Genomic DNA, 21,596 nt, shown 5'->3' with positions numbered 1-21,596 from the left:
CAGGAGGCAATAGGAAAACACTGGAAGAGGAGAGTGACATGATATGATCTGAATTTTAGTAATGCCAATTTGTAGGGAATGGGTTGGAGAGAGAAGAGACTAGCTGTAGGTTGTACAATTAAGATGCATTAGAGAAAGATAATCAGGGCCTGAACTAGGGTGGTGTCTGTATAAATGGAGAGGAGGGGGATGAGAGGAAGAATCAATAAGATTGTAGAGGCATAAGTGAGAATCAAGAGTATAAGATGACTCCTGTCTTGTGAACCAGGGTAACTGGAAGAATGAGATATATAAGTATATATGCCTTGAAGGTAGTTGAAATTTTGGATCAGAGAACAGATGAGAGAATAGGACTAGAGATGATGAGTTGAGAGTCATCTCCTTGGAGATGAAGTTGAAACCATGAGAGGAGAGTAAAAAAAAAAAAAAAGTAAAGGATTAAAGATAAAGCTTAAAAAGAAAACTACCCAAGTTGAGGGACCAGAAGAGGAAAATGAGTGAATTCTCTCAAAAGTCCCTGTCCTTAGCTCTCTTTTCTCCTATCTCTATGTTCTCTCCCCTGGCAATCTGGACCATGTCCATGGTTTCAATGGTCTTTTGTATACAACTCCCAAATCTATGTATCTTCCTATTTTGTTGTTGTTCAGTCGTTTCAGTTGTGTCCAACTCTTTGTGACCCCATTTGGAGTTTTCTTGGCAAAGATACCAGACTGGTTTGCCATTTCTTTTTCCAGCTCATTTTACAGATGAGAAAACTGAGGCAAACAGGGTTAAGTGACTTGTCTAGGGTCACATAGCTAGTAAGTGTCAGAAGCCAAATTTGAATTCAAGGAGATGAATATTCTTGACTCCAGGCCGGGCACTCTATCCACTGAAACCACCTAGCTATGCTCTTCCTCTTTTCTTTCCCTGAATTTCAGTCCCACATTTAAAAACGGTCATTAGTTATTTGCATGCTGATATCCTATTAGCATCTCAAACTCAGCATATATAAAACTGAACTCATTTTGTCCAACAACACTGTGCCTCTGCCAAACTCTCCAGTTTCTATTGAAGGTCCAGATTACTCGGACTCAGAATCTCAGTCATCTTTGACTCTTACCTCTCGCTTCCACCCTTACCATCCATACGTTCCTAACTCCATGATTTCTCCATGTCCCTCACCCCTCCTTCCCACTACGTCTCCATCTTAGTTTAAGCCTTTGTCACCTCTTGCCTATTTATCATAGTCTTTCATTCTCTTTGCCTTCAGCCTCTTCTCTCCCCAATCTACTCTTGATGTAGCTGCCCAACTTAACTCCTACCTGGAGGCCTCTTAGAGGTGTGAAGGAGTTTGGTGTGTCCTATCAGGCAGGAAAGACTTTGAATACAAGTTCAATGAAAGACTCCAAGTCTTTTTTCCAAAAACATTAGTCTAGCTAAGTTCATCACCAGGTTGGTTATAGTATGATGACTTTTTGATCACAGCAACTCTCAATGACAGTCTACTAAACTGAGGAAGGATGGGAGTACACAAACCAGTGCAAAGGCAGAGCCTGTATGTAATGAAGCCTAAAGAGGGAGCAGATCTGACCATGTCATTTGTCTTTGTGAAAACCTTCGATGGCTCCCTATTGCCTTGAGAACAAAATATAAACTTTTTAGCCTTGCATTTATGACTTTACACATTATGGCTCCCAAGAGCACTATGTATATTACAGCATGTTGCAGTCAAATGGGACTAGTTCCCTGTTCTGTTCTCTTCCTTAATTATCCTTTCCAGTCTAGCTACACATCTACTTTTCCAGCCTGATTTCTGCACTCTATGGTGCAGATAAGCTTGTGTTCTTGCTCTTCCTTACCCATTATATTCTTCTGTCTTCGTACCTTTGCACAGGCTCTCCTTTGTGCCTAGGATTCATTCCCTGCTCACCACTGCCTCTTGGAATACCTAGCTTCTTTCCCAGTGCAGTTTAAATACTACCTCCTCAATGATGTCTCTCTCCTCCTAAAAAATGTATCTTGTATCTTATACCACGTGAACTCAAGGCCCTTCAGCACACCAGTCACCCTCCTTTGAATACTTTCCAGCCTATGAAGATCCTTCCTAAGATTTGGCACCAAGGGCTCAGCCCAGTACTTCAGATTCAGTCTGGCTAGGGCATAGGACAGCAGGACCACCAGTTCTCCAACCCTAGACATTATGATTCTCTTAATGGAGCCCAAAATTACATGTTTCTTTGACTGAAGCATCACACTATGGACTCAGTGGGTTTGCAGTTCCCCATTCAATTTTAGTGGACAGAAGAAGCTTCCTCTATTGAAACTTTAAAAAACTGATCAATGGTATCAAAAACTGAAAAGTGGTTAAGGGTAATAAAAGAAAAGAAAAGCTCATTGGATTTACAAACACTTGTTTCTGTGGGATGGCTGAGGAAATAGTAAGGAGGGAGGGCCAGGCAGGTAGAGAGATTTACTTTGGGGATTAAGAATGAAACTAAGGTAGGGAAAAATTCATCCATGAGGTAATTTATGCTTCCTTCAGTGTCGATTAGTTTTCTCCTGGACCCTTGTCTTTTTCCTGGCTCTTTACACTTTCAACCATTTTTACAGAACATTTTTGCCTCCTCTCTCTGACTCTCTCTATGGTCTCTTTCTATCTCTTTCTCTAATTTTGTCAGTGTCTGTCTCCTCTTGTCTTTGTCTCTGTCTCTCTGTCTCTGTCTCTGTCTCTCTCTCTCTCTCCCCCACAACCCTGTCTCTCTTTCTCCCACCCTCCATAGGCCCCACCTCTCTCATCACCTGGCAGTCTAAACTGAATAGTCTCAACAGCCAAAGGCATGTTTGTTTTGAACGTCAGAAGTTTCACAATCCCCCTCACAGAGTTCTCATTGTTTCCATGGGAATGAATGAACTTTGCCTCCCAGCCCCACCACCTCAACTCCTCCAGTCTTGACTGAAGTGATCATTAGGTTTCCAAGTCCACTGAAGTCTCTAGTTCATTTTATTTACATGAGACTGTTTGGCAGCTGAGAACTGTGAGTTAGGAACCAGAAAATTTTAAAAGACAACCAAATAATCATAGTTAATTTCAAAATTACTTTTATCGAGTTACAAAATAGTTGGTGGGAAAGTTAGCATTTAACCATTTACTATAGCTGACTTCTGTGGGTATAATTTTTGCTAAGCACTTTCATACACATTATCTCCTCACCACTTTGATCGTCAGCACTCAAGAACAAATATTATTATTCATATTTTACAGATAAAGAATTTCAGGCTTTTTGAGATTTAAGTGATTTGCCCAGGGTCATGTATGTGATAAGTGGGAAAACCAGGACTTGAAATCAATGTCTTTGTAATCTTAGTTCATTGATCTTTCCACTGAGCCACACTGCCTCTCATTTATAGCTTCCCAATGCTTGTAATTAGAAGGATGTAGTGAAGTGGAAAGCTCTAGTCCTCAGGGCCACAAATGATCAGATAGCCACTGATTCCTATATAACTAAACTTTATTTAAGAGAAGGTGGTTAGAACAAGCTTTGAGAGCAGTGCTACTACAGATCTCCTGGATATTCTCTGGTACCTTTGTGCCCTAGAAATGTAGGCAATATTGGATAGCCTAAAGATTCCTAGTTCATATGCAACTTTACATTTACAGGATATGTCAGTATTAGGTGATTTTCTACCCTGTACCAATGCTGATTGTATCACGATGAAGACTGACTTAGAATAAATAGACTGAGATGGGTGAGGCATATCTCTGTGGAATGATTTAGGGTAAAGGAGGCAGCTTTAAGGACCTTCTTTCCTGTTGTATAAAATATTTTTTATCATTGGTCTAGAAAACTCATTACCTTTTCTCCCAAACCTTCCCCTCTTCCAAACGTCCCTGTTACTATGGAGAGCACTACCATCTTCCCAGTCACCCAGGCTCATAATCTAGGTGCCATCTTCAACTCCTGACTCTTTGTCATACTCCATATACATTCAGTTGCCAAGTCTTTTTGATTTTACCTTTGCAACATCTCTTCAATATGTCCCCTTCTCTTCTCTGATACTGCCGCTATCCTGGGTCAGACCCTAATCACCTCTCACCTGGACTATTGCATAACCTTTCAGTGGCTCTCTCCACCTCAAATCTCAATCCAGTCAATCTTCCACTCAGCCGCCAAAGTGATTTTCCTGAAGCACAAGCTGTCTGTATCACCCCTTCCCTTGCTCCTCTGCCATTCAACTCCCTTTCAGCTTAAGGATCATGTATAAAATCCTCTCTTTGACTTTTAAAGCCCCTTTAAAGCCCAACATGGCCCCTTCCTACCTCTCCAGGGTACTTACATATTCCTCTCTTCTATGTACTCATTGATACAGCAATATCAGCCTCCTTGTTGTTCTTTAAATATAATACCCCATCTCCATATTGTGTGTTTTCACTGGCTATTCCACATGCCTGGATTTGTCTCTCTTCTCATCTCTACCTTCTGGTTTCCCTCAAGTTCCAGCTAAAATCCCATCTTCTACAAGAAAATGCTCCTGATCCCTCTTAGTGCTAGGGCCTTCCCTCTAAGGTTATCTCTAATGTGTTCTGTATATAGCTTGTTGGCAGGTGGTAGTCTGCTTGTCTTCCCCATTAGACTGTGAGCTCCTTAAGAGTAGGGTTTGTTTTTTGCCTTTCTTTGTATCCCCAGTGCTTAGCACAGTGCCTGGCGCGTCATAGGTGCTTAATAAATGCCTTTTTTGGTCTTATTTGATATAATAGTATATCTATCAGAATATATACATATATACACATATTCATATATACACATATATAAGGAAAAATATGACATAGTGTATAGAAAGCAATTTACTGGATTCAGCTCCCAACTCTGACATATCTGGGTGATATGATCCTGAGCAACTCACTTAATCTTTCAGTGTTCTGGGAAATTTTCTAAGATTAAAAGTTTCAAAGAAGGTGCCAATCTGCATTGATGCAGGAAGTTCCTCATTGAGAACTGCCTGTACCAGTGAGATCATAAGTCTGGGAGAAATATATATATATATATATTCCTGTATCAATGTATATAGGTAGATAGATGCATAGATAGATACACACATGGATATACATATCCTCAACAAAGTTCCACTTTGATGCATCATTATGTTTCATCGTGGTATGGAGGTGATCCTGTGTTCTCTAAGCTTGCGGCAGGTAAGCATAGTGTTTGGCAGGCTCTACCATGATGGAAAGTCTTAGAATATGATCATACTGGCTAAAGCTAAATAACAACGCAAAACAGTAAGTACAAAGATACTCAGAATCAGGATGTTAGAGACTTGATGATCAATTCTTTGCCTATGGCAACCAGTGAAACAAAGAAAAGCACAAAATGGCCTTAAGTCTTGTATGTGCTCCTATTCCCACAGTGATTCTGGCAGGGTGGTTAAAACAGAGAGCAAGGGTACTAAAGATTCACACAGTTTCAGGACATCTATAAATATTACCTTACATGTTGGTACTTGAAGTGGGAGATCCTTGACCAGTGATCAACAAGTTGGCACACTATTGGAGAAACTGAATTATATCTATCTTGACATTCTTAAGTGAAAACAGAAGGATATTGCAGCTAAATGGAAATATGGCTCACAGGTTCTCTTTGGAGAAGCAAATAAAGGAGTTGTGAGTGTTGGTTTTCCAGTGCATTCAAAGGGGATAAGAAATATCACATTATTAGGACTCTTGGCCATTGCATGTTCAATGCTTATGAAGAACATCTGCAAAAAGACTACCATGAAATAACTGCAGCTTCTGCACCAACATCTGTTGCAGAAGATGGGGCAGGGATGTAGAAATTCTGCAATGAACTTAACAGGCCTCCAAATAGAATTAAGATGCACTTTAATACTTAGCCCCTTCAATATCAAAATGAGCATAGCAGAGGATGTTAAAAATATGTTAAGAAACACAGTTTAGAAGTAAGAAACAGGAGATACCAAAGGCTTACAGAATATGTATAAGATTCGTGATTATACATCACACATATCTTCCTCAAGAAGAAAGTCAGACAGAGGTGCTGATATGGTGAGTATTAAATGCCTTTATAAAAGTGAAATTAGTCAACAGGAATGATTGTTTACTGATGTGGGAACTATTTCCAATTCAGCCATCTGTGAAAAGTCAGAGTGGTGATTAGCTTGAAGAAAGGTCAAAATCAAGAGCAAAGTGGAAGAAAGAAAATTTTAAAAAAAATATGGAAAACAAATGAGCCAACTCCTACTTGACCTATTTTAACAATAGTCTTGAATAATAGAAAATGGATAAAAGATAGGATATTTTCACAGACTCCAACTCTGGTCATTCCTGGTTCTGAGTGCCAGAATTAAGGAAGAACATTGACAAAATAGAGATTTTTCCACAGGCAAACAGGATTATGAAGATCCATGAGTCCTTGCTATATGGGCATAGGTGGAAAGAACTGAGGATGTTTTAGCCTAGAGGAGAGAAGCCTCATGGGAGGACATGAAAGCTATGTTCAAATATTTGAAGGACTGTCAGTGGTACTTGATTTGTTCTATGTGGCCCTAGTGGGTAGAACCAGAAGCAATGGGTGGAATTTTCAAAGACAATTTAGGCTTGACATCAGGGAAACTTGCCTAGCAAAGCTCTCTCAAAGTGGAATGGACTGCCTTAGGATTCCTTTTATTGGACATATTGAACAAACTTTGGATCTGTTGGGTGTGATATAGTGGGGGTTCTTTTTTCCCAGAATCCTTTGGATTTTTACAACATTTCTCATATGATCCCTTTCTTTCCACTTACACAGTCATCACTTTGATTCAGGCTCTCATTGCCTCTTGTCTGGACTATTACAGTAGCCTTTCTTCTGGATGGTCTCCTTCCCTCTAGTGTTTCTCCATTCCACTATATCCTCTACTCAGCTGCCAAAATTAACTTCCTAAAGCAAGATCTAAACATGTCACCCCACCCACCACTCAAATTCCACCAGCTCCCTATCACCTCCAGGATCAAATATAAGATGATCTTTTTGGTCTTTAAAATCCTTCATAATATGTCCCATTCCTATCTTTCCAGTTTTCTTACACTTTACTTCCCTCCATGTGCTTTATGATCCAGGCAATACCTACCAACACTCCATCTCCTGAGTCTGTACCATGGCTATGCTCCATACCTGGAATGCTCTCTGTCACCTCTCTCCTACTGGTTTCTTTGCTTTCATTCCTGCATTCTAGAGGTGAGTTTATTCCAAAGCCCAGTCCTGGGCCCCTTTTTATTCTCTCTCTGTGCTATCTCTAGATATAGCTCTGGTGGGTTCTGTTGTCATCTCTATTTGGAGGACTCCCAGATCTGTATATTTAGCCGTAGTCTGTCTCTTGAGCTCCAGTTATCTATCTCCAATTGCCTATTGGACATTTTCTATGATGTCTCATAGGCATCTCAAATATAACATGCCTCAAACAGAACTCATTATCTTTTCCCTCAAAACTCACTTTTCCTCCAAAATTCCCTATTCCTGCAGAAGGAACCACTTTCAGTCTGTTAATGCAGATTCTTGTCCTCAGAGGGATTTTTAACTCTTCACTTTCTCTCAGCCCATATATCCAATCAGTTGCCAGGTCTTATTGATTCTACCTCCCCAACGTTCCTTGGACCTTCTCTCCAGTCACATAGTCATTATCCCTATTTAATGTTCTCATTAACTCTCACCTGGACTATTGTAATAGAATTCTAATTGGTGTCCCTGATGCTCCCCTCCAATCCATCTTCCATATAGCTGCCAAACTGATATTCTTAAAGCACAGGCCTAACAATTTTACACCTTGTCCCAAAAGTTCCAGTGAATTTCCATTTGCTTCTAGGATCAAATACAAGTTCTTCAGTTTCCCATTTAAAGGCCTTCATAATCTAGTTCCAGCATCCCTTCTCTAAACCATCCTCCAAACAAGGTGCCAAAGTGATATACCTGAAGTAAATGTCTGAACAGGTAATCTCTCTGCTCGGTAAACTCCAGTGGCTCCCTATTGACCACAGGTCAAATACCATCTCCTCTCTTTGGCATTTAAAGTCCTTTATAGCCTGATTTCCAGCCTTAAAATGTGTTATTCTCCTTCACATACTCTTGAATCCAACAAAACTGGACTTTTTTGCAGCTCTTCATGCATACCATTTCATAATCTCTCACCCCTGTGCCCTTGTGCAAGCTGTCTCCCATGCTTGGATATACTCCATCATCTCTTAGACTCCTTAAGATTTTTCAAAGCTCAGGTCAAATGTCACCCCCTAAATGAGTCTTTCCTGATTCCCTTAGTTGCTAGTGCCTTGGTCTCCAAATTACTTTGTGTTTATTTTGCATAAAATTCTTTTTATATTTATATATTGCCTATTGCCCTATAGAATGTAAACTCCTTGAGGGCAGGAACAGTTTTGCTTTTCCTTGTGTCACCAGAACCCTGCACAATACCTGGCATATAGCAAAATGCTTAATAAATACTTGTTGACTAATTGAGATTCCATGTAACTATTTTCCTATCACTACAAAATCTTTTTGAAGACAATCTAAATATGTATTAATGGAATATTTGGGAATATTTGATGGTGAAGTTTTGAAGAAGGGAACAGATAGACTTTTTCAAATGATACTCTGCAGCAGATAATACATTTATAGTTACATGACTGATTGTATTTGTGTTTTTGTGAATACAAAATCCCACTGTGCTAATTTGTTGACTAGGATAAAAAAATTTGACCCATTATAGCAAAGCATTTCCTTAATCTCATCCAGTGTTTCCTGTATATGAAAACCATATAATTCCTTGAAAGTTGTAGCAACAGGAATAATTTTGTTAGATGACTCTGATTATTAATATATAACAAGCCATAAAACAGTGAGAGATAATTTTGCCAAAGATATTACTTATTATCACCAAAGATGTTCAGCTCCAAGTCCAAATGGAAGAAGGAATTTCCTATGGATGATGGATTCTCAAGATTTGATGTCCCCTAGATTCTCCTCTTTATGGCACTGTGCTGATTGCAATAAGCCACGGAACATTGCAGAGCCTCCTAGTTGAGATCCAAAATCACTCCAAAGAGGTTGCTCTAACTATACATTCAGGAAAAAATAAAGAGAATGAAGAATGCCTATTGCCCAGACTATAATATATAGTTGGGTGGTCAACCCATAGAAATAGTCCATCAGGGACAGCTAGGTGGCTCAGTGGATAGAGCTCCAGCCTTGGAGTCAGGAGGACCTGAGTTCAAATCTAACCTCAGACACTTGACACTAGCTGTGTGACCCTGGGCAAGTCACTTAACCTGATTGCCTCACCAAAAAAAAAAAAGCAAAAACAACAACAACAACAAAAAAAAAACAAACCTAGAATTTCAGGGCAGCTAGGTGGTGCAGTGGATAGAACACTGGCCCTGAAGTTAGGAGGACCTGAGTTCAAATCTGGCCTCAGACCACTTACTAGCTGTGTGACCCTGGGCAAGTCACTCAACCCCAATTGCCTTAAAAAAAAAAAAGAAATAGTTCATCAGTACATGTATGTTGGATAAATACTGTGAATGGACAATGAACTGGGCTCAGAGTTGGACAGGGTTGACTTACTTTTTGGAAACTGTGCCAGGCTTTTAATGATCTCAATCTTCTTGAAACAAAGGATCATTTTTCTAACATCAATATTCTTCCAGTGGTGATGTATGGTTATGAGTGATAGAATACTGCAATCTCCAAAGAATTAAAATTGCAGGTCACTCAAAGGTCAATGGAGAAGTGCACTCTGAGTGAATGTATTCTGAAACTCATTGCCAATGAGAAATTGTGCAGGAGAAATGGTGTAAAGGATGTCGTCAGAGAGACGATCAAATGAAAACGGAAGTGGGTCAGTCTTGTGGTGAGAATGAGGGATAACCATTGGATAGACTGAGTATCCCACTGGTATCTATGACATTTCAAGAGGTCTAGAGTAAGGCTTCCAGGATGTTGGATGGATCCCTTGTGAAGTATTTACAGAAAGGCATGGAAGGGATGAAAGGCATGGAGAGGTTGTGGTCTATACCATTAAAGGAAGTAACCACATCCTTGAAGTCACCGTTCCATGGACAGTTATACAACCTATGCCAATGAGAGCTCTTGTTAAATGTCACCTATGATACCTAGTAGGAGTAACATTTAAGCTATTGGCATCCATTTGATCTATGGATCGAATAGCCCAATGAGTTTTATCAGATTAGCTAGCTGGTTCCCTAGGTACAGGACAATGGAAAAGTAAATTAATAAAGAAGGTAAGAAGTTCAGCGGAGTCACAATAGAATTGAAGACTTTAAAGAGACATTGGGGATCATTTAGTCCAAACTTTATGAAGCATAAAATATGGAATCCTACCTAGGTATCAAAGGCATGGGTAGGGTGCCACAGCAGAGGGCCCTTACTACCTATGTGATCTTGGTACTAAGATTCCTCATCTATAAAATGAGGGGGGTAGTTCTAGATAGTTTCTAAGGTCCTACATACCTCTCTTTCTATGATCTTATGTTTTTATTTAGTTAATCTTTTCGCACAGTTTATGAATTAAATTAGTGTTAAGTCCTTTGGTTTTCTCAGACCAGAAGATGGCTTGAGAAAGCTAGGGACAACATGGCCAAGAAAGAGTGTGCTGAAAGAGGATGGAAGGGTTCCTTCCTCAAACAGGATTGTCTTCTTCCCCTCTGTTTTCATTTGCTTAAAATGGCATAATTAGTGTGACAAGGAGAGGACACCCTAGGGAGAGCTGGAAACAGGCCCTGACAAGAATTTGAGGCATAGCATTGTAGGGTGTCACTGGAAAATGAATGAGTTATTAAGCCAGATCCTCAGTTATGTGGTGACTTTGAGACTCTGTTGGCCCCATAGAAATTGCTGTGTGATTCAAGATGCCACATATAAGCATCACTCTTGATGGTTGGCACCAGTCCAGAAAAAGATGAGGATTGAGGGAAGGGGATAATCAGAGGATCTTGGAACTTAAAACGGATAGAGACTTTATCTTATCCAGATGAGAAAACTGAGCTCCTGAGATGTTATGAGTAAATTGAGGCTCAGAGAAGTTAATTATAATTCATGTCTTTATGGTGCTTTAAGCTTACAAAGCGTTTTTCTCATACAAAACCTGTGGGGCAGCAGTGTAAGTGTTATTATCTCTATTTCAGAGATGAGGAAATAATAAGCAATTACCATTATTACACAGGAAAAAAGTGCCATGGCCGTGATTTGAACTTAGGTCACCTAGACACAAGTCCCAAGATCTTTCAGCTAAAGAACATTTTGAAGCCAATCATCCTCGTGTGTAGCCTCTGTTTTTGTGTGCATGGTAGGGGGCAGGGAAAGAGGTGATCTCCTCTTTTTCTACCTGCTACTAACTCATTTTCCTTCAGTCTTATCCCAGATTCAAGGCATTCAAGGAATGTGTTTTACTATTTCCTTATAAGTTACTAAAATGTCAACATCTCTCTTTCAATTAGCACTAGGTTCCCAGCCCAGTATATTAAATACTACTTATTTAAGAAACTGGTAAAGCCTCTTTTCCCATAAGCTTTTGTTCATCTCTCTATCTCTCTGTAAACCTCTCTAATCTTCTAGGTGTAAATAAATATCAAAGCTATAGGTATACTATCTATTGACAGTGCAATCAATAATAAAAGGAAGATATTTACAATAAGCCAGATGGGATGATTAAGAGTATAGCCTAAATCATCTTTAAATTTTACTGTAACTGTTGACTTCTCCATTCTGGAAGCACAGTTTCGCCAATTAGTTTTCTCAGGATACTAATTAAAATCTTTCCTCAAGAATTTGTTTCATGTTGCTTTGCAAGATAAGATTCAAACCTAGCTCTCTTAGGAAATTACTTTTTTCTTTTTTCTCTGTCCTCTCTTCAGCAATTGTAGTTGACAGTTTCTCCTATACAACAATTAAACTTAGTTTCCTCACAGACTCCTCAAAGAAGGATGAGTATACTTAAACTCCAAGATTTCACTGGCTCTTTAAGATGCAATAATGCTATCTATAGTTTCTTCAGGAGAAGCTGTTGAAGTTGGTGGTGCATATTACCTCAAAGTCTAGATAGAATTTCAACAGGCAGACATGGCAGAAGAGGACATTCCAGGTATAGTGAAATATGTGAACAAAGATATGGAGGACGAAGCAGAGGGCATATTCCAAAATGAGTGAATAATTTAGTTTGGCTGCAAAGTATTCAGCCAATAGCTATTCAATGCTTACTATAGGCACTGCGATCTATTAGGTACTAAGAGAGATAGCTTTGACACTCTGCACTAAAGGAGGCAAGGTGCCATCTTCTATGTGATGTCTTTCCTGCTTCCCACCAGTGAGTGCTTCCTCCTTCTTGAAGTTGCCTCAGTTTACTTTTCTGTGTTTGTGTTGTATCTCCCCATAGAATGTAACCTCCTTGAGTGAAGGAAGATTCAGTTTTAGAGTTGTAACCCTGCAACTAGGCATAGCCCCTTATAAAAAGTAGGTACTTAATGTTTGTTGAATTGATGCATTGAAAGCTTGGGTTGGATATGATAGCTTCATAAATCACTTTGATATAAAAGAGTATATGAAGGAATGTCAGGCAAGATAAAGACAGAAAATCTGGGCTGAACCTAGAATGTAGCAGTTTTTGAATACCAGGTTGAGGAGTCTGGCTTTGACAGATCAGCCCGGGGTGGGGGGGAAGGGGAGGGAAGAACTGAGGCTTCAGAATAATGAAATCAAGGTCTCAGGCAATCAGAAAAGTAGCCTCTGAGGCAAAGGGTCAAGGATCTGAGCTGTTTCTCTTGTAGGCTTACTAAGAGGCTGTGGCTGAGTCAAAAAAGTTCTCAATGTCTGTGCAAATATGGGAGGGGGGACGAGCTCAAGGTGCAATCCAACAATGTGAAATAAAGTACTTTTTGAGCCTTGGTGCAGGAGGCACAGGGAATAAAGAAAAATGAGGAGGGAGAAAAGGGAGTCAGCAACTTATCTTAGGACTTGACTGCAGAATGAGGCAAAGAAATGAGTATGAACTTCAAGTGTATTGCTGTATGTATCATGCATGCATTGTGTGTGATTAGTGAGTATTATGCTATATGAGTGGTGTGTTTATACATGTGTATATGTGTATATATGTACATTTGTATATATGTGCATGGGCACTAGAAGGGGCTGGGTTTTGTTCACCCTGAATATGACTGAATTCATCTGATCTAGGCAGGAGAATGCTAGAGAATACCAAGTGCTATTGCCTCAGTTTTTCCTCATCTGTAAAATGAGCTGGAGAAGGAAGGAAAGAAAACCCCAAATGGACATGACTAAAATGACTGAACAACAACAAATAGGCTTTTTTTGGTGCAGTTGAAATAGAAATCTCTTTATTGCCAGAGAATCCAGGTTCAGATCCTGCCTTTGGTGCTTGCTGTATGTGTGATTTTGGGAAAGTCACTTAATTTCCCTTGACCTCAGCTTTCTCATCTGTAAATTGAAGGAAACTGTATTAGTTGGTTTCTGAAGTCTTTTCTGGTTCCAGATCTGTGCTGCTAGCTTTGAAGGGAAGAAGATTGTCCCTCTGTCTTAGTCAAAGGTTGCTGCCATAAAGGAGATGGGAGTGGGGAGAAGTACTTTATTACTCCAAGAGCACAATAAGACCTTTAAAGTAGAACTGGGGAATGGGAAAATGCCAAAAAATGAGAAAAATACCGTAACCAGAATAGCTTAATTCTGACTAATGATCAGGATGGGACATTCCAAATCAATGGAATCATGGATGCTTGAATTACTGAAGGAGAAACATTTGAGTAGGTGTGGTTGAACACCAATCACCCCTGGAAACAGAGAAGTTAGGATTCCTTAGAATTAAAACCTTGATGAAAGGAGCTTTGCTCTTTATATTAAAAGCAAACTGTCATGCTTACACCTACAGGACTGGTATCACACGGAAAAAGAGGCACGGTTATGCACAATGACTTTGGATCGAATAGTCTTTGCTACCTTAATGATTTCTCCCACCTCTGACCCCCCATCCCAGTGGCATATTGGCATAACCAATGGGATCTGAAGACTGGGAAACAATGAAATTCCTGAGCTTTCCTCCCGGAATAGAGCTGAGCTTTGTTGCTCTCAGGAGCCCAATAGTGGGACACCTTTTGTCTTGGTTCCCCCCTGCCCTGCAGTTTTTGCCTGGGAGTTGCCTTCTTTGCCCCGGTTGCATTGCTATTTTAAACCTGAACACCATTCTCCAGGCAGCAATGATGAGTCCCCAGGCAATGTGCTGGGTAGGCAGCCTTTAAGTGGGCAGCCCCTACCCAAAGTGTTGTTGCAGCAAGGAGCAGTAAATAGAAAGAGGATTGGTCTTGAAACCAGAGACCAGGATTCACTTCCTTCCTTGGAAACTTACCTAGCCGTGTGACTGTTGGCAAGTAGCTTAACCCCTGTGAGTCTTGTTCCCTCATCTGTAAAACAGGGATAATGTTTTACATTTACATTGAATTTTAAGGCTTGCAAAGTGATTTTGTCACAGCAAACCTCCAAGGCAGTCATACAAGCATTATTGATCCTTGCTTTACAATAAGGAAACGGGCTCTGGGAGTGGTTGCTTTCCCCTTTGCCTCCCGAAATGCTCTTCCTCTTCAACCGTACCTCACCTAAAATCCCACTTTCTGCTGGTGGCCTTTCCAGGTTCCCCCACTGAGGCCTACCTCTGAGATTATCTTATATTTACATAGCATATATCTTGTACGTGCATCGTCGTTAGCGTGTTGTCTTCACTATGAGAATGTGAGCTCTTTGAGGTGAGGGACCATGTTTTTCGTTTTGTTTTGTCTTTTGACTTTCTTTGTATCTCTAGTGCTTAGTACATTGACTGGCACATAGCAGAAGCATCGATGCTTCTTGACTGATTAAGCCACTTGCCTTTAATCACGGCTCATAAGCGTCCCATTGTGATTTGAATCTAGGTCTCTTGACTTGTAGCCCAGCACTGTAGCCGCTATACCAGCCTGCCTCTTGTCAAGGAAATGAACTCAGGTTGATGTCAAGTTTATGAGCTCTAAAACACCATATAGAGGTGAGCTATCACTTCAGAGGAAGGCTCAAATTTGTCAGTCAAAAACGTCTATAAATCCACTCTCTGTCTTTACTCTCCCCTTTGGGAATATCTTAGTAATGTGTGACTCCTAATACTGCAAGCTTTTGGCACTACCTTGTCCTAGTCATGCAAGAAAAGGTATGGGACAGTGTTAGGTTTGAGTCAGAGGACCTGGGTTCAAATTCTGACTTCTGCTTGCTGCTTGTATGTTGTTGTTCAGTTGTGTTTGACTCTTTGTGACTCTTGGACCATAATGTCTGTGGAGTTTTCTTGGCAAAGATACTGGAGTGGTTCGCCATTTCCTCCTCCAGATTAAGGCAAACAGAATTTAAGTGACTTGCCCAAGGTCACACAACTAGTACATGTCTGAGGGTGGATTTGAACTCAGGTCTTCTTGACTCCAGGTCCAGCACTTTATCCACTGAACCATTTAGCCTCTTCTTTACTACTTGTATAACCTTGGGCAAATTACTTAACCTCTTTGGGACTCAGTTTCCTTATCTGTAAAATGAAGGGGTTGGCTTAGGTAGCCTCTAAAATTACTTCCAGGTCCATCTTTATGGTTCTATGACTAGATGACTATAAGTAATTCAGTAGCCTCTGCACCCTATTAGACAAAGTTTAAATCCCTCAAGTTACACTATTAAAGTAAGTCTTATAATAATAGCCAAAAAAACCCTTGGGCTGAAAGTTTGAATATCAACTAGCTACTAACCACTACTAGGTCTGTGTATCCCAAAGAGATCAAAGATAAAGGAAAAGGATCTATATGTACAAAAATATTTATAGCAACTCTTTTTGTGATGGAAATTGAAGGAATGTCCATGGGGGGGCGGGGAATGGCTGAACAAGTTATGGTATATGATTGTGACGGAACACTTTTATGCTATAAGACATGTTGAGCAGGATGATTTTCCCCTCCCCAAAAAACCTGGGAAGAATTATATGAATTGATATAAAGTAAAGTGAGCAGAACCAGGAGAACATCGTACACAGTCACAACAATATTGTATGATGAATGACTTAGCAATACAACATGATCCATGACAAATCTGAAGGACTTATGATGAAAAATGCTATCCACCTCCAGAAAAAGAACTATGGAATTTGAATGCAGTTCAAAGCCTCCTTTTTTTAAACTTTCTTTCTTTCCTTCCCTTCCCTTCTCTTCCTTCCTTCCTTTCTCTCTTTCTTTCTTTCCATTTCTTTCTCTCTTTCTTTCTTTCCTTCATCTGTGCTTTCTTTTGCAATACGGCTAATACAGAAATATGTTTTGCGTGATTTCACGTGTATAATTGAAATTAAATTGCTTGCCTTCTCAAGGAGGGGAGATGGATGGGAGGGAGAGAAGTTGGAACTCAAAATTTAAAAAAGAATATTAAAAAGTCTTTTTACATTGAATTGAGAAATATTTAATGAAATAAATAAAAATATACTGGAGAAAAAAGCTAGCTACTAATTCCTCAATTATCTCCTTCCCTTACTCCCTTTCATGAATGAGTACCAGGGCACTAACCTTGACCTGCCCACTAGGTGCAGGCTCTGTGCTCCCTCTCCTCAATGCCTGGTCCTACCTGACCCACACAAGAACACTGTAAAAAAACCCACTGGATTTGACCAGTTTGGGTGCTTGATTCCACCAGGGATCCCAGTGGACCTGACCTGTGTCCATCTTCCCTTACTGGCCCTTCTTATTTTTTAATATTTCCCCTCAATCACATTGATTTGCTTCACTTTCTGCAGATTCTGTCTTGTGTTCTATGCTTCCTTGTACTATGCTTTAGAGTCTCAAACATCACTCAGACTGCTTCCAGACAATGGCCTCTAACATTCCTTTGAGCTACAAAACCAGGATCCAACACCAAGTCCTTAAGTTTTCCTTTATAACAGACATATATAATGTGGAAGTCACATGTGTCTACCTGTTTTAGTTAGGTGTATGACTTCCTTACACTGTACAACTATTCTACAGGTTAGTGTCATTTATAGACATGTATATGTCAAAACTCACTTAAGAAAGTATTTGGTGGGTTTGTTAATGTATCTCTTGTTACATACATTTGATTTTCAGACAGTCCTTCAACCCTAAAAAAATAAGGAAGGTCTCTAGTGTTGCTTTCTCTAGATACTGAAAATCTGTTTACATAGCTGACAAGGGTCAGGGGTTTTCTGTTTACAAGTCTATTGTTGACCCAAGGCTGGCTCAAAATTAGTAGCTGGAAAGGGAATAGGTTCTCATTAGCATTCCCCTATCACACCTATATACCCTTGTAATTTAGTAATCTATCTTGAAATTGAATGTGAAGGGTCCATGCCAAGGGTTCCATTGGCATCCAAATGTAAAATAAGTGCTTTCTTTTTCACATAAGTTAGCAGAGTCTGCTGCCCCAATAACATTTCAGGTTCCTTAGTTAGAGAGTTGAAGCTTAAGAAAGGGAAAGCTATATTCCCATAGAGGAATCTTTAAAATGGAGAGTCTGTAGCTATCATACAATGTCCCTCCAAAATAAGAGCTAATTTAAGATTTTTTTTTCCTTATTTTTTCCCTGCTGCATGATAACTGGTTAATATGTAATGCCTGAAACAAGTAATTTGCCTCTTTTTTTTTCCAAATAGTAAATCTCTTTCCTGAAATCTTTAGGTGTCCATGTGAGTCCAACTAATTCAATCTCATTTTATCCACAACTCTTTCAAATTATTATGCTTATCACTATATGGATTACTTATTAGGAAGAAACAGGACTGTTTTTTTAATTGATTTTGCAATCAAAGTTGGGAGAGCTAGGAAAACAAGGTAGTCACCCATCTCTAAAGGATTAAAGTCCCATTCCATTTGGACTTTGCTTATTAGAAGCTTTATTATATTTTAAAAAATACTTACAATTGCCAGCCTGCCAGTATTTGACAGGCTTGGCTTCCATTTCATCACAGAAGTCAGTTAATTGCCTCATGGACATGTTATGATATGACTGATTTTGTTTGGATTTTTGCTTTCTTTTGTTTGCTTGTTTTACCAAAACTAAGGGTCTTATCAACTCTTTCAGAAGTTTTTTTGTCTAGTACTACAGATTTGAATTTCTACTTTGATCCCCTTGGTTTTGCAGGAAGGAAGATTTTGTAGATTCTCTTTCATTACTTTACAGTTAAAATCAGCTATTCCTTTGGCATACAAGAAGGGCTTAGTGGCAAAAGGTTGGCATAAGGCACAGATGGCATGTTTATCAAATTTGCAAATGACACAAAACTGGGAGGGATGGTTAACACACTGGCTCTAAATTAGACAGAGTCAGGAACTAAGCAATCGTCAGCAGACTATGACATTGAGCTAAATCCAGGAAGAGGAATTTCAATAGAGATAAATGGAGTCTTACACTTGGGGTCCAAGTCTCACCTTCTCAGAGATAAGCTAGAAGAGGAATGGTGAAGACAGAAATAATGTTAGTGGGCTATATTATTATTCCTAGAAGTCATAACTTCTAGGTATGATAAGGCACTAGTTTCTCTGTACTCTCCTCTGGTAAGACTATATCTGGAGTGTTGTGTTCAGTTGTGAACACCACAGTTTAAGTCAATAACTCAGTTAATAAATATTATTTAACTACCTTCTATGTGCCAAGCACTGTGCTAAGTACTGAGGATATTAAAAAGGACAGAAGACAGTACCTGCCCTCAAGAAGCCTACAGTCTAATGGAAGAGACAACATGCAGACAGTTATGTACAAACAAACTATAGACAGGATAAATTGGAAATAGACAACAGAGGGAAGGCATCAGAATTAAAGAGGGGTTGGAAAAGGCTTTCTGTAGAGGGTGGGCTTTTAGCTGAGACTTGAAGGAAGCCAGCAGGCAGAGATGAGGAGGGAGTCCATTCCAGGTGTGGGGGACAGCAAGAGTAATAAAAATAGTTCAAAATGAAAGATAATAAGAGAGAGAGAGACAGAGAGAGAGAGACAGAGAGAGATAGAGACAGAGAGTCAGAGAGACAGAAAGGAAGAAGTGGGGAGGAAGGGGAAGACCACTAGGATGGTGAAGAGGCTTGAGTCCATATTATATGATTGGTTGAAAGAACTCCAAACTTTAGCTTTGCTAAGAGAAGACTCAGGGTGGTCATGATAGCCGGTCCTTTGACATCAAATCCTGTGAGGGATTGTCTGAGGTTGGCTACCTGCCACGTGGGGGTTGAGGCAAGATGGGGCAGGGACAAGATATTAGGAAGTAACTGGAGCTTATGCTCCCGAGGCAGGGGGCTGTGCCATGTGGAGTTGTGGTGAACTGGGGTAGGAACAGGATACGGGGAAGTAGCCGGAGCATGTGCTCCTGAGGCAGGGGGCTGTGCCACGTGGGAGTGGGACGGCAGAGAACGAGCTCCCTTTGTCTAGTCCTCTCCCTAGGTGCAGCGCTAACCCCAGACGTCTCCTTCCGGTATCCGGGCCTAGCTTCCTGTGTCACATACTCTCCTTTTGTGCAGCGCTAACCCCAGACGTCTCCTTCCTGTATCCAGGCCTAGCTTCCTGTGTCATGTACTCTCCCTTTGTGCAGCGCTAACCCCAGACGCCTCCTTCTGGTATCCGAGCCTAGCTTCCTTTGTCACGTCCTCTCCCTTGGTGCAGTGCTAACCCCAGACATCCCCTTCCAGTATCTGATCCTACAATCATTCACTGGTAGGCAGGCTGAGGAGGAGGGGCTAGGAAGGTATATAAGGGGCGATAGGGATCGGAGCTCGCTCTCTTGCTCCTGCTCTTGCTTTCCTGCTTGGCCTTGCTGTGATGGTCTCTGAATAAAGTTCGAGTGCTTGCACCTCCTGATCGGCTTGTCTCTGTGTTTATCTGGGTGGGCTCCGAAGACTGGTAAGTATGACCTTGGCAGCCTGCTCCTGTTAGAAGGAGAGTGCACGGCGCGACCGGCACAAAATCCAATATCCTTTACACCGCATAATTTGAGGAAAAAGGCACTAGCAACTAGGGAGCTTCAGTGAAGGCTTCCTGTAGGAGGTGACATTTGAGTTGAGCCTTGAAGGAAGCCTTTAAGAAAAAGAACTGAGAGAATACATTCTAGACATGAGTTCATGCAAAAAAAAACAAAACAAAACAAAAATAAAAACCAGAATCAGGAAATGGAATGCCAAATTCAGGTAATATCACCTAGGCCAATACTAGCTATATGACCTAGGATGAGTCATTTAACTTTTCCCAGCTTCAGTTTTTTCAGCTATGATACGGGAAAAACAGTGCTTGCCTTTCTACCTTTGTGAAGATAAAATAAGATCCTATATGTGGACCAGCTCCATAAGCTGTAAGACATGATATAATTGTAATTCTCATTACTGTTGTCACTACCTTTATTTGCAGATGTGGATGAGTTCCATGAATCAGAAGAAAACCTTGAACATGTCCCATTCTCCAGCCCACGCTTTCCTGAGCATGAAATGATTAGGAGGTCCCAGGAATTTTATGAGCTTCTCAATCAGAGGCGGTCTGTCAGGTTCATTAGTGATGAGCCTGTCCCAAGGCAGGTTATTGACAATGTCATCAAAACAGCAGGTATGAGACTATGCAGCTGGGTCTCTTGAGGCTGTCAGCTGCATGACTGATGCGACTTATTGAAGAACTGATGATTTTCAAGCTTGGCTTGTGAAGCATAACACTCTGTCTTTAAGGCTGCATAGATCCTTTTCTGCCATTGAAGCACCGTTTCTGGAATTCTGTGCTTTCTATTGTCAACCACTTGACTATCTCTGAAGAAGTGACACACATCTTTCATGTGGCTTGAACACAGATGGAGCAACAACTCATAGACTTCTGATAAATCCAAAGTATCCTAGCCAACAAGTGCTTGTTAAAAAAGAAAAATGCCAAAAGACCCAGACACACAGGGAGTCATTTTTTCCTCTTTTCTCCTCCTGGAATTAATGTTATCCAGCTATATGCCATGATTCTCTGTTACAAACACTGATTAGTTAGCATGCCTATATGAATGAACAAATAATAATTTTTTAAAAAATCAGAAAACTAATTTTTAGTGTGAAAGTCTGTCCAAAGAAGAAAATGATTTGAATTACAGAAAGAGGAAGATTACTAATAGTCCTTCTTTTATTTTTTCATCTGATGGTGTTTTGTTCCTATATGAACTATATAGATATAATATATATAATATATATTATATATATATAAAATATAATAAGTATTATATAATATATAATTATATGTACTATATAATCTCTCATTTAAAGATTAAAGAGAGATTAATGTAGTACATATCTGGATTCATTGTCTCTCTAAGAAAAAACAAACGAGAAAGAATAAATTTAGTTTCAGTTTAAAATGGACGGATCTTTCACATAGGTTTTTATTTTGCCTGGAGTCAGAGTCCTTCAATATAATTGTATAGTAGGGGCAGCTAGGTGACACAGTGGATAGAACCCCAGCCCTGGAATCAGGAGGACCTGAGTTCAAATCTGACCTCAGACATACAACACTTACTAGCTGTATGACTATGGGCAAGTCACTTAA

The 21,596-nt window shown here is 40.0% G+C and overlaps 1 protein-coding gene across 1 annotated transcript in view; it reads left to right on the top strand.

The window, feature by feature from the left end:
* The window catches only part of IYD (iodotyrosine deiodinase), a 32,985-nt gene that overhangs the window by 2,024 nt on the left and 9,365 nt on the right, over window positions 1-21,596 (top strand). Inside the window, exon 2 of the mRNA XM_027858002.1 lies at window positions 20,436-20,627. Within this exon, the coding sequence (XP_027713803.1) occupies window positions 20,436-20,627 (192 nt within the window). The remainder of the gene's footprint in view (window positions 1-20,435; window positions 20,628-21,596) is intronic.

This window comes from Vombatus ursinus, unplaced genomic scaffold, assembly GCF_900497805.2.
Source record: "Vombatus ursinus unplaced genomic scaffold, bare-nosed wombat genome assembly UNPS02012602.1, whole genome shotgun sequence".
NCBI classification, from domain to species: Eukaryota; Metazoa; Chordata; class Mammalia; order Diprotodontia; family Vombatidae; genus Vombatus; species Vombatus ursinus.
This window is presented reverse-complemented; position numbering and strand designations above follow the sequence as displayed.